General features: G+C 39.5%; 1 protein-coding gene across 4 annotated transcripts in view; it reads left to right on the top strand.

Annotated features, from left to right (window-relative positions):
* The window catches only part of plppr2b (phospholipid phosphatase related 2b), a 41245-nt gene continuing 22360 nt past the window's right edge, over positions 1–18885 (top strand). Inside the window, exons 1-3 of one of the 4 annotated variants that reach the window (XM_067498527.1) lie at positions 1–579; positions 4568–4678; positions 17859–18047. In XM_067498527.1, coding sequence (XP_067354628.1) covers positions 4568–4678; positions 17859–18047 — 300 coding nt within the window. In that variant the 5' untranslated portion in view covers positions 1–579. Of the gene's footprint in view, positions 580–4567; positions 4679–17476; positions 18048–18885 lie in introns of those variants that run through there. The other 3 variants (XM_067498529.1, XM_067498531.1, XM_067498530.1) reach the window with 3 other exon arrangements.

Here is an 18885-nt window from a genome sequence, read left to right as displayed (position 1 = left end):
TTTTCCTCCTCCTCATTGCCTCTCCTTGTGTCTTACACACTCTCTCTTTCACATGCACACACACACACATACACACACACACACTCTCTCTCTTTCTCTCTCTCTCTCTTCTCTCTCTCTCTCTCTCTCTCTCTCTCACTTCTCCTCTTTCTCTTCCTTGGTATCCAGCAGCAACTGTGATGAGCAGCCTCCCCCACCAAGCCTGTGGATCTCTTCATTTGACTAATTAGCCTTGAAGTGCTGTTGAAGATCATCATATTTAGCGTAACGTAACGGCAAAGTGCAGATAGATATACACTAGGCTAGCTGGAGGCTGGGTGCCTGGCAGTGGGCAACCTCTCTATCTCTCTCCATTCACACTCAGTGCCGAGGGCTTCTCAGTGACGGAGCGGCGGAAGTGAGGGGTGGTTTGCTTCAAAAGAGACAAGAAAGGGGAAAGAGAAACAAGCAGAGCTGAGACCACAACGAAAACCACAGAACTGGAGTCCACTGCAGGAGCAAATACTCCTACAGACTGGGACTCGGAGAAGGGAGCAATAACTGTGCAGCAGCAGTGCTTGCAGCATACAGAAATATAAGGTGAGAGGTTTGTCAGTCTGTTAGTGCTTTGATTTTCTTTCTTTCTTTGTTTTAAAAATGGTCTTTCCCATTAATATGTGTGCCTCTGTGAGAGGGAGAGAGAGCATGTGTGTGCGATTGTGCCTCTGCATGACCCACATTGTTGAACCCGAGGTGCATCACAGCAGGAATTCTGTGCCGGATGTTCTCTCTGTCTCCCTCTGTCTCTCTTACTCTCACCCTTTATCTCTTTCTCCATCTCTCTGTTACACACACACGCGCACGCACACACACACACACACACACACACACACACACACACACACACACAAGCATCAGTTGTGTGTGGCACCACTCGTTGTCAAGTTGACACATAAGAAATGGTCACTTGTCTGTGTGTATTGTGTTAGTGTGCGTGTGTGTGCATAATCTTATGCATACAGGTGTTTGAAAGTATGTAAAAGCATCAGTGTGTGTGTCTGTGGGTGGGTGTGTGCTTGTACGTTGTATAGTGAGTGTTTTGTTTGTCAGTACAAGGCTTAACGATGCACATCATAGCAAAAGACATGGACAGCAACACAAGAGGCAATCAGTCACACCAGCCTTATGTCTGATTGCTTCTTACTGCTTTGGAAGATGAGTGCATAAAAAGACCCAAATACTGCAAATTCAGCACACAAACTCCTGTGTACTTATTTATGTATACAATTCTTTGAGCTTCTGCCACAACTTGAACAACCTGTTCTCTCCTTACTCACTATGGCTGAATACAGATTCACAGCATATAAAGCTGGTGCTGATGCTCGCTTATTTGTAGGAGTTTATATTTATATTAGAATAATGGGATAGTGTTTCCCATGAAGTCGCAAGGTGCTAGCGGAGAAACAGGGATGGAAACAGGCAAATGAACCACGGCACAAATAATTAACTCACTAGAACTGTATGCATGCAGTCTGCTCCATGTGTGAACACATCGCTCAGCTTAAGACTGCACTGTGCATATACATGTGACATCCAAACACACATATGGTTTCTGAAGAACTTTGATGGACATTTTGACCATTTGTGCCCATGAACAGTTTGCATGTGAAGCTATAAATAGAGATCCATGATGATAAATCTCTGACGTGAAACAGCGACTGTCAAGAAGGAATTCATTGCCAGATAATTGAAGCTCAAAAGTGTTGACACTCTCAGCACCTGTGGTGATTCTGACAGGTCTGTCTTCATATCCCACATGTTTAAATTAAGGGACTAATACTCTGTAGCAGTGTGACACAATTTGGCTGACAAAAGATGTTTGAACCTTAGCTTGTTGTTCAGAGGATCTTCCATATAATGTATGAGCTAGAATTTTCTGTCACATTTACAGATGAATGATGATCTAACAGAATTCCTATTTCTGGGAGTATTACATCTTTAATGATTTAGTTATTAATTGATATGATGTAGTGCTCTTTAAAATATATTCAAATGATATTTAATAGTAATGTTTTTCAGCTTTTTAAGTTGTGTTTCTGATTACATAGTGTTATTATAAGCTTTTGGTTCTTGTCATTGTTTCTGCTTTCAGGTTCAGCATTTTATGATACTGTTGACATGTATTTAAAAAGCATGGATCTACTCCAGCCTTTTAAAGTGGCTTTCTTTCCTCTCACCCGTAACGACCATCGATTGTAGGAAGGGCTGACAAGGCAGCAGAGATTCCAAGTCAGCAAGATAATTGTTGTCAAGGAGATGAAGAAGTAAGCTTGATATCTGAGAGGAAAACCAATTGGTATTTGATTGAATGCATTTATATTGAATATTGCTGAGGATTTTTGCTTTATGGCCGATAAAAATCATCATACCAACCTCTGCAGTTCTTAGAAAATATGCATTTGCTTTTTGATTGAAAGAGGATCTGTATCTGGATGCCTTTTGAGCCCCCCCCTGACATAAAAGAGCTGTGTGCAGAAACCCCTAAGCATCTTATAAAGTGGCTGTCCTGCTCTTCTCAACACCCCTTCTTCTATTTCCTTATATTCTCACTTTGGGGACTGGAGCTGTTTTTTTTTTGTTTTTTTTATCTTCTACCTGTTATCCCCCCATTGCTGTTATTTCCCATTGCTGAATCTGCTGGTTTGCAACCCAACCTCTTTACTTCTAAAGAGACTCCAAACGTCTGCATCATGACTTTGTCTCTCTCTTAGCTCTTTCTGTCAGGGTTTTGTTTTTGATCAACTCTCCTCTGTTTCCATTCTACTTCTCCTCCTTTGAAACTCATTTCCCACCCCAATTCCTTTGATTGCCTACCGGTCCTGGTGTGTGTATGTGCATGTACGTGCATTGTGGTAGTACTATATCAGGCAGTGTATCTTTTGAGGTATCTCTGCATATAGGTGAGTGAGTTTGTGTGTCTATGTGTATAATGAGCATTAAAATAGGAGTTTTATTCAATGATACATGATAAAAAGATTCTCTCATTGTGCTTTGAAATAATTACATGAAAACACTGACAACTTAAAACCTGAGGGTTATCAGCAGTGTTGAACACTTGAAGATTATTATCAGATGGAAGATTAAGTTATAAAGTCATTTCAGCATTAGGTTATAAAGTCATTTTGCTTCCAACTTTAACACCCACATCGCTCGATTGTCCCTGCCCTCATTTGTCCCTACCTGGCATTTGTTTAAAGTGTGTACTTTAAGGAGGTAGGCATCGGTTGAAAATCCACCCTTTTTTGGTGACAGGCACCAATATTGCTAATTCCATCTCCCACAGTGGAACCATATGGGTTTGCTTAAGGTTCAGCACAAAGACATTAGGGTAAGTTAGGCTCCTAACAAACATGGATAGGCCTTTTTGAAATCATGGTTGGTCACATTTCGGGAGAGACCTTTCACACTGAGAGTCCTTCTGTAGGACAGTCCTCGGCTTTGTTGATCCAAGCATCCACCCCAACATCCTCCCCCAGGGAGTTATTTCAGTATCTCGATACTAGGTGACAGTGGTTTGTTCAGTCATTCAATTTTTTTTCTCTGCTTGTACAAATGACCTACATAGTCGAATTAGACTGAAGGACAGTCTCACTGGAGAAGATGTATTTAATGGCACAACCGCTTATTTGTAAAGTTAATTGTTTATCTGAGACAGGAAAGGAATTCCACTCTTGGTATCAAATTAAATGCACTTTTGAATGTTGTCACTGCGTACAGTTCACTACTACTCATACAGACAGCTGTGTTGTACTTCATCACCTGTGAGTTTGGAATAACACCAATAAAATACATAAAAACAATCAAACACCAAGCAAGCCACATGTCAAAAATCATATTTCTGTTTGAGCAGAGGTTACAGAGGTTCTGAGACATTCAAAATAATCCAAACGTAAACCGTAGATACTCAACTTTCAGGTAGGGAAAGGAATAGTTCATTTATTTCCTTCTTTGCTGTGACTAAACCCCTCACTAAGATTTACTCTGTAAGCCAGGCACTGAATATAAATAGACTACTATTTACACTCTTGTATCGCCTCAAACCCAGAAGACTGTTTAGTGACTCATTTTAGTCACAAAGTTAAAACTAATGAACTGACTAAATCAGGCTGCCACTGAGGTCTTTTTCCTAAAAAAGTCAAACCAATTATTATCCACACTGAGACTTACCGGTTGACTTAGGATGAGAGTAATAATATCTACATTGCCTCATTTTCATTTATTTTTTTAGTTATTACACTTAAAGACACTTAAAGACTCACTACTCACTGTGACTATATACACAAAAAGACTCACTATCACTCTGCAAGCAGTATTTTTTATTAATTGGGATTAAAACAATTATAAAGTAATAAAATAGTCCATAACCTTACTTCACTATTGCTTTTGAAGTGTCACCTTCTTAGATGGTGACAACTTCAAGTAGTTACTCTCCTTATTGTGCAGTAGCTCCACAAGAAAACACACCCAAACAATTTGTAACAAATACATTTGGTAGACTAAAGCCTAACAATGACCTTTTCCCTCGCAGATGATTGACGGCCGACTGACAGCACAAAGGAGGGAGGTGAGGAACCTTCCTGGAGACAGATCCCAGCAGAAAACCAGCACCTACATCGTGCCCTGCTTCCTCTTGGTGGAGGTGAGTTTTGGACACGTTCTACAGTATGTAAATTGTAATACATAAATGGGGGTGAAATCAAAAGCACACTGTGTAGTCCGCAGGTGTTGGAGATTCTAGAAACCTTCGGAACGCTTGCATCACACACAGAAAACCTAGGAGACCACGAAAGCACATTTCCCAGCATTCTGTCTCACATATTCTTTTCCTCTTTACTTCCATCTCTCCGCTGGTTCTTCTATCATTTCCCGTTTCTCATGGCAGATTAACAACAATAAGTGTCAGCTGGGAAATTGCTTGAATTAGCAGGCTCTGTTTTCAATTCAGTGACTCCCAAAAGAAATGATCGATTTGATTAAATTGTCACATTTGGGTAATTACCCTCAGCTCATGAGTCACAAAGCGATAACATTCAGCAGAAGGGTGAAGGGACGTTTCCCTGAAATATTCTCTCTATCATGTGACCTTTTTGTTCATAAGCTCCTCAATTCCTTTGCTTTCTCCTCTACTACTCTTCCCATGACTCTTCTCCTCTCCCTGTAATCCCTAAATGATCTGTTGAAGTGCTCATGGCTTCAGCTGCATTTCCTAATTAATTGGCCTAATTAGGAACGGAAGCCCAATTAGCCTGTGCCACCGCTAACATGCTTGCAGCCTGCAGCTCCTCTGAACTGCACCGATAGCTGAATAAGCTGAATTGGCTGGGTTTTTTTAAGCATTAAAATTAAGTCTTAGAGTTCAGCCTAAAATGTGATACTGTGTTTTTAGTAGATTAAAACATAAAAATTCAGGTTTGGTGAACATTGTTGAATCAAGTTGTGGCAGAGAAAGTTAGCTGGATGAGTCAGTAGTTCAAGTTTTGGAATAGCAGGCAAACAGCCTAAAGCCAAACAAGAGCAGTGTATAGATGTGCACGGTTTTCTGTCCCGCTTAAGTAAACACAGATCTTATTAAAACTTTGTCTTATTCAGGGTTTGTATTAAAACAAAATGCTTTCGCGTAAACCGTTTTTTTGTTTTGTTTTTTTGGGTGCATATACAGTAGCATCCAACCTCTGAGACTCCTGCAGGCATTTCCTCCATCTCACTTCTTTTCTTTCTTTCGACTCATTCAAAACATTCTCTCCTGAGATCTTCAGCTTTTTCATCTGCTCTTTGTGCCACAACCAACACACGAATGCCACACATTTCCACATAACAATAGTCTTCAAACCATCTCTGTTACTGCCACATGTCTCTATACCATAAAGATTTCACAATCCCTACAGGTTTATGCTCAGTCTTTAACTTCTTTCATTGTGATATGGTATGTGTTCATTCTGCTCCCCTTTGAGGATTCATTATAAAGATTTTTAGCTTTCTAATTATTTCACAGTGCGTCTATACTCTCTCAAAGCTTATATCTTTTCGTGGCTCTCCTCGTCTCCTCCAGTATTCTCTTTGACAGTCTCATGAGTATGTCCAATTCATGCTTTTCATTCATAACTTCTACATCACTCATCTCTGTCACTTACTTCTGTTTGCACCATGGATCTTTTCATTATTTGCCTTTACTTGTAAATCTTCACCTTAAAGGTCTGCAGCTGTAAAGACCTTCAAACACCTCATTTCTTCTTTTTCTTTATTTCTGCTTATGTTTCTGTTTTATCTTTCCTCCATTTACTTCTCTAGACTGTGTCCTAATGCTCACATCACAGACCGAAAGGTGACACGAACACTTTAGGACCAGGGGATTGTGCATCTTCCCATTTTGTCACCTTCTCGGCAGGGGTGTGTGACTTTTGTACAGATTTGCTTAGACACAGAGGTGTGTAGATGTGGCTTATATTGTTCAGTCACTATGTGTGCACCTGAAAGATTGTCTGTACACCGCAGTAGTTTCATAAAGGGCATTTTTAAAATTCCCCCCTCTGTCTTATTCATACAGAAGCATCTTGCTGTAGCCTAGCTCCTCCCGGAGGGCCCTCACTTTTTTGTTGTTATATTAGCATCTCATTACTCAGTTCTTTTCAATTCAAATGCCCAGTCTTATTCCTCTTCCTCTCTTGTGATCTTGCTGCAGATTTCCTCTCTCTTTCTTTCCCCCTTCCTTTCCTCATAATCTAGCTCCCTGTCTCTTACGGTCGGCTGCTGTTTTTCTCTCTCTTTATGACAATGGCCCTTTTCCCCTTTTGCAGTCAGTCCCACTGTCAGTTCATCCCCGCTCCATCTGTAGCTTTGATGACTATATCTCTCTTTTCTTTTTTCACACTTTTCATGTTTCTTCCCTTTGTGTCTTGCAGTCATCTCTTTCTTCTTCTACTATTAGACTATGAAAATTACCAGCTTCCTTCAAAAACAAACGATTTCACACAATTGCACGTAGCATCATGGGATGAAGCAACATAATGGAAAGCAGATAAGACCTACTTGCTATCCTTTGTCCCTGTGTCACTCCTCTGCCATCATGCTACAAAGCCACACTAGAGACCTGAGAGACACTGCTTCAAAGGACCCTCTTAAAAAAGTCATTTTGATACAACTGATTTCTGACTCACGATAGACACTGTTGGCTTGGAGGAGGGTTGTGAGTATGTGTGATCTAGACTAGAAGGGCCTACTGTGAAAATGTAAACTGGAGCTGGGTTACAGTACTCACAGTAACTACAAGTGGACTCTCTGAGTAGTTCTCACTGAGCTTACAACTTGAATAGTAGTGTGGTTTAGCTGTAACAAAAGTGAGACGTGATAATGATTACTGTTAACTGCTAGCGGATGCACTGTAGCTACTAATTCATGGCACGCAGCCGCTGCGGTGTGTATCCAGGCTCTCCAGATTTGCTGTTCAGCCTCAGCTGCCAGCTCAGCGTAGCTTCCTCCTTGCTGCTCCTTCCTCATGTCTTGTTGGCTGCATCCTCTTGTGGCACAGCAACCTCTGTAAAGTAAACAGACTGTTGAGCACCGGATCAAATTGGATCGCTCAATAATATTTGCCCAGTCAGTAAAACTTTACTCTTTGCCATTTACCTTTTTTTTCATAAATTTTTTTTATGCATATAGGTTTTTGTCTAATTTGCATTCCAATCCAAACTACATCAACATACTGAGCCGGCATTGTTAAACATGTCTTGTAATTCCTAAAATGTACCCAGTCGTACTTAACATCCTGAATGTGCAAAACTTTTCCACACAGTATCCATTGTTGCAATACAAAATATGCTTGCAGCAGCTAAAACAGTTTTAAACTTTATAGGTTTATGGTTAGGCACTTGGTTACAGGGAAACCACCGATTTTACTCATCAAAGTCTGTTTACTCTTGTGAAGTGCTACTGCATATTTAAAAAAAAAAACAAGAGTTGTATAAAGCCTTTTGTGACTCCAGAGGTAGCCATGTGAAATCGGATAAACTGTCAAGTGATGTCACTTGAGTCAGTGTTGGTTTTGTCTGTAGAATAAGCTTTGAACGTTTGATGTGGAGTGAGAAAGAGAATTTTAATAGACCTCTGAAGTCCACTCTTCATCTCAGCTTGAAGCTGGCAGCTCGAGGCTGCATCAGCCATTACTAAGAAAACACAGCAAAATTCCAGCCGGACTGTCCAAAGTCAAGGTGTAATGTGGGTTTTCACAAGGAAGATATTCAATAATAATCTATGGCTGCCTTTGTCTTTTTACTGTCCAGGCTGTGCTAGCAGTCATTGGGAAGACACTAGTTTTGGCAATATACAAATATATTAATTTGAAGTAACTTTTAGGTAATATTGGCTAAACTTAATCGCACATTAATCACACCTGTTGGTGCATCACCCTTGTACTGTATGTCTAATGTCCTTTCCAACCAGCTCCGTATGACTTGCATGATATTGAGTCAAACAAAGCCTACTGAACATTTTCCCACAGGGCAATTTCTTTTCCTTACTAACAATTTGTGGTATTTATGTCATTTGTAGGACAACAGGTTGCTCCGAATCATTGCGGAACAAACATCTGTCCTGCTCGTTGCTGATTGTAGGTTTTAGGTGGTTCATTAACTTAAGGGGAACAGTTTTCCCGCTTGTTTACAGGATGTATTGCTGTTTGTGAGCATGGACGGCCTTTGCCATCTTTCACTCATTTGGTTTTTGGTGGGAAAGTAGCACAGCACAGGTAGCTCCAATAATGAAAAGCATCCAAGAAAGAAATAAGTAAAGAAAGAAAGGAAACAGTCCCAACAACAAAGCATCTTCCTCTCTGCATGTGTGTACTTCATCCACATTCCCTGCCAGCTTTGACACTGCCTCAGTACATATTCTACCTCCAGGCAACACATTTGCTGTATGTGTTTACTCTTTTTTAAAGATGTTTCGTTCTGAATGGCTTTATTTGTGCCAAGACCAAGACCTCCCAACCAAACTGTACTCACAGTTTTAAGCACCAAATATGCTAACTATTTTTCTTGTTTTCACGCCAACTTCAGTTCCGCTTTACAAAGGACAATTCTTCTGTAAACTGAGTTTTAATGCAGAAGCGAACTTCTCAAACAGCAGTCCTAAAAGTCAAAAACAAGTAATGATTGTCCTTAACTTACACCACCACCAGCCCTTATGAGAAAAACTATCTAACTACATTTTTATCATGATGCTGAACACACTAACGCCCACTGGAAAATCTTATTGATTAATTTTTCTGGTATTATTTTTCATGCTTATTTTTTATTCTTTGCTATGTGTCACCTCCCTCTTAAAAATGCACACACATGCACACACACATGCACACATATGCACACACATGCACACACACACACATGCACACACACACACATGCACACACACATGCACACACACACACACGCATACACATGCACACATGCACACACACTACCACAAAGACACAGTAACGGCTCATTGTCACATTATTCTCTCCCTAGTTTTCTCCTCATTATCTCTCCATGAATAGCGCCTGCCTGTCTGCTGCACTGGGATTTCTCTGGGTGGATGTTTCAAACACTTGTTAGCTGGCTGCTTCCCACCTGTTATCAATTCAGCAAGGGAGGGGTGGATAAGAAACCCTGTATGTCATAATGTGCTGTATGTAGATTCATGTAATTTTTCAAATATTGAATGTACAGTAGCAACCAGCACTTTAGGGTGGCAAATTTACCTAATCAAAAAAGGAACTATAACATTCTTGCTGGAGTATGAGATGCTGGAGAGCATGTTGTAATCTTGTCCCTTGTTCTTGGTTCTTCATGAGCAATGTGCAATTAGAGGAATTAGAAGTGGAGTCTGATTCTTACAACTAGGCATGTCAAAGAGGAGTCTAATATTAAAATCAGCCATTTATGAAACTGACTGTGCCACTGCTGCAAAACATAAAAAATGCAGTATTCTTTGTTTTTGAAAAAGAAGGATGTGTATCAGACAACCATTTATTTTAAAAATAATACATGCTAATACTTGTTTATATGTGCAAATAAAAAGCTTTAGAAAAAAGTCTTTAATTGCACTGTAGGGTTTTATTCAGAGAACATGTTTGTGTGCCTGCATCTGCTTTTTTTTCTTCCCTGTTTGTAAGATGCGGGGGCATGTAAGCTTGAGGGATTTTGTAGAATTATGTGATTGTTCTTTCGTGTGTAGCAGTGAACGTTTTAAATGCACTATTCATGGATATGTAGTCCACTGGCACAAGAAAGCTCTGCATGTAACTGTTTGGCATAAAGAGAGAGAAGTGAGAGGAAGGAAAATGTGTGAAGCGAGTCAGGGAGTGAGGCAGATACTGTAGATATCTGAGGGTGAGTGTGCATGTGAGACAGGAGAAACAGGGCATTTTGACAGCCACGATGATTGAGAGACATGGAAGGAAATGCAGCAAGAAGGGGAAGACACAGAGCGCGTGGGTTTGAAAATGGTGTAGGAAAGATTTGTTGTTTTTATTCCCACAGATCTCAGAAGAAAAAGACTCATGAATTTAAGATAAACAAGGCACGGTGATAAAATACACCCAGTAATCAGACCAACAAAAGAGCTGGAAGAAGAGAAGGGGGGAGGGTATGTGGATGCCCAAAAGATGAATGCCTGCTTTGATCCTCTTCTTTTCCCTTATTGTATCTTTGTATTTTACCTTTCTCTCCACTTCACCCTCTTTCGCTGTCTCATATATCCTCATTTACTCAGTTTCACCTCCTCTCCCCTGTTGTTTTCTCCTCTCTCTGCTGCCTCTCACACTTTTATTTCCCAGTGGCACCCTCGGCTTTGCCCTGCAGCATTCTGTGATATACTAATGTCTCATTAACTCTTTTATCTGTCTGTTTATCTTCTTCCACTTTACCTCTGCTGCTTCTCTCAGTGCGATCTTCAAGGCTCTATTTCTCAGGCTTGTCCGCTCTTATGTATCAGTCGGATCATCCGTCTTGCACTTGTCTCGCTCAGTGTGATGCAGTACAATCCAGTGACACCAGGCGGCAGTCAAGCCCATTAGTTCCGATTCTGTTGTATGGACAGTTTTTTTTGGTTTTGTTTTGTTTTTTCTCCAGCATTTATGTGATTTATGTAGATGAAGGTGTGAAGGATGGTGGGGTCTCTGATTTTGTTCATTTATGTGTATGTGTGTTTCTGTGACTGTGGTTTTCCTAATCATCTGCTAAAAATCAGACAGATGAAATCTTAGCTGCTTTGACCATGTGACCCAGTGATTGTATGAGCACATCAAATCACATAAAGGGGGGAAGCAGTGTTAAAGCCTCATCTCATGATTTGGGGAGCTTTTGTAAAACCCCTCCAGATTAAACCTGATATTAATGTAAAAGTGGCATGTTTTTCATTAGAGGTAATGAGTTCACCATTGTAAGGATATGCAAAGTTAGGTAATTAATGTGAGGTTATTGCCTGCTTTGGAGACAGATATGCCACCAGGTAAAATAAGGTATGGAGAGAGCTATGTTATAAGTGGCCACTTAGATGCACTATCTAATGCAATCCAATCCAACAGCTATTACATTTATCTTTATAATGCACAAAATGTTTTTTGGTTTACATTGTCTAATATGTATTTTTCGCATTTACATATCTTATGGGTGCAGAATGATAAACACCTCTGAACATAATGCAGTACAGTTCACCACCATCCATTACTTTAGTGCCAATAAAACTGATCTTTAAAGAGTAGAAAGAGTCGACCTTATGAATACACTGGATTGTATTATACAGTACAGTGGACAAAGTCCTATACGTGTCACCTTGAGATCAGGTTTTTAACAAACACTGAACAGGCTCCATAATTAAACTGGACACTTACTCAGCCTGAAAAAGAAAAGCATTATTGTAAAATGTGCCATTGAGCCAGCTAGTTTGAATTGGTTTGCCATTATCCTTTTACTGTTTCAACACTTTGTTTTGTAAAATAATGAAAAGAGATTTACTTTATAAATAAGCACAATGTGAAAGATTGAGTTGTCTATTCACATATGAAAAATTTAAATGACCCAGTTATTTGGAGAAACTTGGGAAATGAGAATACAGACTGTTATAAGATGAGCTCAACACTTGTAGCAGATCCTTTCTTCTGTTAAATGTTTGACAAAGACATCAGAAAAATTATTGAAACTAACTAGAGAAAATACTTAGAGTTCCTTGTTGTGATGTGTCTCTAACACAGTGTGCAGTGACATGCTGCACTTATCAGTGTATAAACCAGCCTCTCTAATTGAGATTTGCTTTTGCCTGCACAACCAGAGGGACTCATCGAGACTTAACTAAACTCACATCAGACATTTTAAAAGCAAAGTAAAGCAGCATGTCTCCTGTTTATCCTGAGCAGTGTGACAATCATTTTCTAGCAGCAGGGTGCTGTCATCTCAACACCAGCCTCCGTCCACACATTCTCACCCTTTGTAAGCATGTTTGACTTTATCTGTTGACTTTTCTGCCATCTGGCCACACCAAACAGGCCAAGCGTACACATGCACCACAGTTTAGCCCCTGGAGACATTACCAATGCCGACATCTATTTTCACCTCCCCATTCTCTGCCCATAACACGGCATTACTGTCACATTTTATTTCCCCCATTTCAGGCTTAAGTGCTTTCAAGGGCAAACATTTTCCTTCTGTTCCTGTCACATAAGTGCCACATTAGTCTCTTTGATTTCTTGCTTTCACTCTCTTTGAAGTGCACAGGTACTATATAAGCATTAAGCCTTAATTAGACATCCTGATAAGTCACTTTAGTTTACTGGGTCAGTCTTATTTTATAAACTCTTCTTTTGTCCTTTGGCTAAATTTATGCTGGCAAATTTTAGTTGCTAAATAAAATTGGATTTCATTACATGACTATGTAATCCCTCATTTGTCATTCCTGTCAGTTAAATCAGCCCAGACATGAAAGCAGTGAGATGGCAACACCAGATATTTGTGATTCTGCTTTGCAAGCAAATGAGGACATCCACAGCATATCTTACACGTATGCCTTGTAACTAAATGTACAACTCAGCAACAGGTGGAAAACAAACACATAAACAGGCGGGACAGTTGGTAAGAAACTAGCTTAATTCAATCCTCACCAGGGTCTGGCAAGAGTAACAAAAGGGGGCAGGCTAGAGAAGAAGTCAAATTCAGTCCAAAGTCAATGAATTTCTGCTTCATTCATTTTAAATAAGGTGGTGAGACTGAGACCAGGAAACTGTTAGTCTGTTCTGGGAAACTGTAGACTTAATCTATATTTTCAGATGTCCATATTTTCAATGTGTTAATTTGCTGTTACTCACCTAGATTTATGCTTATTTAATCAGATACTGTATTCCCATTGGGATCCCAATCTCTTTTTCAAGAGAGACCAGAGAACAAAAAACATTCATAGTCACAAGAGCACAATCATAAAAGCATTATCCATAAACCCCAAAAATAACTCGACAGTGAGGAAATAAGCCACATTACTAAATGTACATCTCAGCTGTTAGTTTCAGAGCAGCTGTGCAGCACTACACATGCATTTACAAGTACAAGAATGAGTAAGGCACCGTAAAAGCAATAGAGACTGATTACAATGAGTGACTGCTGACCGATTGAGTCAGCCAGCCCAAAGCTGGTGGGTACTGCACAATGGACTGTGGGCTGGGAGCATCTATCTGTGCTTACTGAAGACAATAGTATGACACAGACTCTCTGTCTCCCTTAACACAGAAGCCATCTTATGTAGACTAGGTTGACTAGTTTTTTTTAGAAATTAAATACAGTACAGGTCAGCTTTAGACTGGGGTGTTGAATTTCAGTGGGATCAGCAGTACCAGCAATCAATCACATTAGTCATTAGAAATCAATGATAAGAGCTTCAAGATTAAAGTACTGTTTCCAACCAATTTGTTACCACAGGTGCTTTGTTTTAAACCCAGTCTGCAACCCTGATTTCCCAAATGATAACTAAACGCTGAGCCTAAAGCCCAAGACAGCCCCAAAACTCACTGAGCTAATAGACCGGACAATCACCACAGGTTCACAGATATTTTAGTGTTACAGAAGACAAAAATAAATGCTTTATGAATTAATTTTACTGGCACTGAGAAGTAGTCTCTGTGTTAAATTCAAAACGTGCACTGAGTTACAATAACTCTGAAATACATGTAGACCCTGAATAAATAGTGTGGAGATGATGCATGTGACAGAATGCCAGCCTGTTTTGAACCTCCATGACCCTCCTGCGGCTTATGTTTGTCAGTAGTTTCTTATTATACGTGCAAACTATACTGTGGAAAGAATTTCTCATGCAAATCAACATCCCAAGGTGACTTGTGCAGGATGTGTCTGTGCTAATTAGAAGCCATCAACTAAGAGTTGCTTTGACCTTTACATATAAAAACTGTGTCTGCAGAGTGTACAGAAAGTTTTTTTTGTTTGTTCGTGTGGGTGAAAAGGAAGATGACATGTCATATTTAAGGCCTGTATTTGACAGGGATGGGTTGATGGGTGTTCGTAGCCCTCTCTCCCTCATTCTCTCCCTCGCTCACTCTCATCCTCCCACCTTTCCACACCTGCCTCCCTCCTGCATTCTGTAGCTCAGAGAGAAGAGAGGGAAAGATGATGGAAAGAGATTATGAACACAGCATGCCTGTGTCAGAGTTCCTCCTCAGACATGGGAATGCACCCACATGACTATAATTCTCGCTGTGCACTTGGAACCACACACAGACACCCACTCACTCAAACAGCGGCCATTTATCAAACACACAAAGATCTTGTAGACAAACATGGAAAAACATGTAGGAAGAAGCTGCTTGATACTTTGTTATATATAGACTATATAAACTACAGTTTGGTTTTTTTGGGGGGGTGGGGGGGGATTCTAAATCATGCGTCCCTCATGATTTAGTATATGAGGGTCTCACTGTGTTGCCATTCAGTGCGCCATTCCTCCTGTGTGGTTCACTGCAGAAACATTTCACACAAACAGACTGACATAGATTAAATTTGGGAAAGTACAGATCAATTATTTAGTTTTTCTATTCTTACAGGGAATTATACACAGGATTTGAATGACTATAAATGAAATGAGAAAAAGAAGCTCGGAGAACAACAGATGTTATTGTGGTGCAAAATATGTAATGCAAGAAGTTGGAATTAGGTGTTCATTGCCACTCTGCAGAGTAAATTTATTTTAAGTTTGTAAAGTGTCTACTCATTTTACTGAAGAGGATAAAAAGGTTTTCCCACTGGTTTGTCACTTGTTCAGTCATTTGCCACTGTGAAACATTTCTCTTATAGTAGTGCCATAAGAGCAAAAGTAGGATTTTACATCAAATCCATAAATATATCATTTGAAATGTTTTATAAGAAATGAATGAGCGCAAACTGAAAACTAAAAATCTAAGGAATAGCTCAACATTTATTATTTGAGGCAAGAATAAATTAAATTAGTTTACCTTTATTTATTGCAGTTCACATAAGACAATGTTGAATTCACGAGTGACACTGTAATTTATTGTATAAGATAAACCATATTTACAATAATACAGTTAACAGGTATGAGGGACAGCTGTAGATCATAGTTTAGAGATGAAGGATACTAGAAAGACAGACAATAACACAAGACTAATATTAAAATTATCTCTTGGAAGTCTTGGATGTTTTTAAGGCTTTTTTATTTCTCTTTAGCATAAGTAACATATATGTTTTATTTGTTTGTTTTAACTTTATTTAGTGCAATTTACAATATACAATGATGGAAATTGTCAGGTTACACTGAATTTAGTTTTACTTCTGCATATAGTGACCTCCTGGAGCTCTGTCACCATGGTGAGGTTGCTGGGCAACCAACTGAGAAACCAGGAAATAACTGTATTTACAGCACACACAGCTTATAATTTTTATACTTTGGTTTGTGTTTATGGGTTAAACAAGCAAAACATAACATGTTATTTAGCAAATTAAAGTGGTGCTGGTAGGCTGATGTTTTACCTTTGGACAAAGCCAAACATTTCCTCCTGTTTTCAGACTTCATGCTAATGTGCGTCTGGCTGGCTCCATATAAACTAGTTAATGCAAGGCTACCTTTAGAAAGTCAATAATTGTAGTCCCCTAAATGTCAAACTTCATCTGATTCCCTCATAATTGTTAATAGTGAAGTTACAATGCCTGGGAAAATATTTATTAAAAAAACAAAACTACATGATCTGCGTGTTTCCCATTATGTGCAAATCATAAAAAGAAGTTTAACTTTTTCTCAAATGTTGACATTTTTAATATTTATCTAGTGTCTTTTCTGAATAACATCCCCAGTTTATCTTTTATCTTAGATTTGACACGTTTTTCCTTTCTGACAACATATTGGTAACCTGAGTACTGATAACGCTGATAGCCTTGCTTCCATGAGAGCACTCTCATGTCTTTTTATTTTCCAGATGAATCACACACAAAGACCTTTTTCACAGCAGACATCTTGGTCTGTCATTGCAGGGGAAGCACAGGTGGAACTAATTACAGAAGTGATGGCTCCTTTCCAGCAATTATTGCAGTGGTATGCTCCAATTAACAATGTCATTAGCTACACATCTTTGATAGGTCAAAATGTCTGCAGTGTAGGTGAGTTATATGAGGTTTGAGTCATTTTCTGGTTGACAGACAAGTCTCTCATTACTGCTTATTTGTTTGGTTATTAATAACTATAATTAATAGGACAATTCAAAGCATCTTTATTACTCTTCAATACTGTACTACTACACAAATAGTTGGAAGCCAAACTGCAGATTTTCTCTCTCTAAATGTCCCTAAAGCAACAACCCATCTCAGCCTGCCAACAGAGGCTCTTCATGTTTTGCTGCTGATAAATTTGCCCTTCACATACAATAGAAGTTCATCTCGCAAACGTTCACGCTGCAGATTATAATGAAACTAATCAGCAGCTTGCTATATTTAAACTCACATTCCTTTTTTTTTGCTCAAAGTCATTTCAGTTTTAGGCGTTTCCCAGTAGTTGAACAAACATTGTGCAAACTCTAGCTTACTGTGATATTGAACATTTATTTAATTTCTGTGGAGTTAGTGCTGTTTACTGGAGTATAAATGAATAATTAGCACTTGTGCATGTTTCTCATCATGCTTTTTAAAATGTTTTCTATGTTTAATGTCCCCTTTACATGTCTTATTCTCTTAAACAATCTGTTATGAATTTCTAATGTATCTATATTATTTAAATATTAAACAGTTGTAAAGCTCATATTTTATGCTATTTTAAACTAGAGTAGGCAGAGTCGCACACACCTACAGTATAGGTTTGTTCTCACCCTCTTGCCTCCTCTCATCTTCTCCACCACTCTGTCCTTTTTCACCTCATCTGTGTCTCATACCCCCTCTCTGTTTTCCCATCCGTGTTCACTTCTTCTTCTTTTCCTTGATATAGCGTTATTTTCTCCATTTGTTTCTTTACCCTCCCACTCTGCATACTGACACAGCTGATCTCTCCTTCGCTCTGTATCTCTGTCATTGCTCTCTCATTCCCCCTCTCTTTCTGTCTTTCTCCTTATTTGTCTCCCTCCATCTCTATCTCTACCCCCCTCCTTCTCTCTCTCATCTGCTTCCCTCACTATCTCTCCACGCACACTTGATTCATTTTATACATTACAGAAGCATCCATCATTTTGCTGTGAGGGAGAGATCTCTCATTTTTTCCACTCTTTTCTTTGCGGCTGTCTCTTCTTTCCCGACTCCCGTACACTCCCGTGGATCCATCCTAAAGCAGGAACCAATATGTTTTATTTCCAGCTGGTCATCATGGCAGGGACTGTTCTGTTGGCATACTACTTTGAGTACACGGACACGTTCCCCGTGCACATCCAGGGCTTCTTCTGTTTCGACAAAGCCTACTCCAAGCCATACCCAGGACCAGAGGAGAACAGCAAGGCACCGCCCGTCCTCGTCTACTCCCTCATCACCGCCATCCCTACTGTGACAGTGAGTCTGTTTTAAACTTGTTAAAAATGTTTTCTTCAACAGGTGCCCAACACGCACACACACAGATACATTATGCATTATCAGCCCAACACGTGATGCACGCACACACACACAGATACTTCCTTCTTATCTACACGTGGTGTTTGTGGATTGAAGGTGAGGTGTGTAGGTGTGTATCCTCGTGGTCTCTCCGCTCTGTTTGTGTGGATGCGTTCTCTGTCATAACCATGGCAACGGGCACTATATTTGTCCTCCATAGAGCAGTCAGAGATAGCTACAGTGTGCAGTGAGTCTGTCCTTATTTCAAGATTGCACGGCAATAAGGCAGGATAATATGAATGTGCATGAAGATTCACCTTCGTACAGCTTCAATGATTAAACATCTATACAAAATTGCAATTGTACGTCATGAATTCTTCGCAGATTGATGCAGTGAATCAGACTTCAGAATATTCAGCTCCTATAATTTCGCTATTTATTGTAGTATTTAATGCATTTTCAGTAGCACTGCTTATATTTACAGAAAATGTTTTAGGGGACATATATTGTTGTTTTACTGACTTTTATTATCCCAAGCATACTTTATTTTATCAGTATGATGGATATAATTAATAATGAAACATACAATAACTTCATATCCTCATCAAACCCCTGTCTCCTTTACTGGGATTATCTCTTTGAAGTCCTGCAGTTAAGTCGTAATGAGACACAGCTACCTTTGAGACACTTATTAATGTTAAGCAAACACAAACTCACACAAACTTAGTCCTGGGTAATTTTCTGCCGTAAGACAGGACTTCCCCATTCTTTTCATCTGTCACTCATTTTTAACTTTTTT

The sequence above is a fragment of the Channa argus genome, chromosome 3 (genome assembly GCF_033026475.1).
Source record: "Channa argus isolate prfri chromosome 3, Channa argus male v1.0, whole genome shotgun sequence".
Classification (NCBI taxonomy): Eukaryota; Metazoa; Chordata; class Actinopteri; order Anabantiformes; family Channidae; genus Channa; species Channa argus.
Note: the sequence above shows the minus strand (reverse complement) of the source record. Positions and strands in the feature narration are given on the sequence as shown.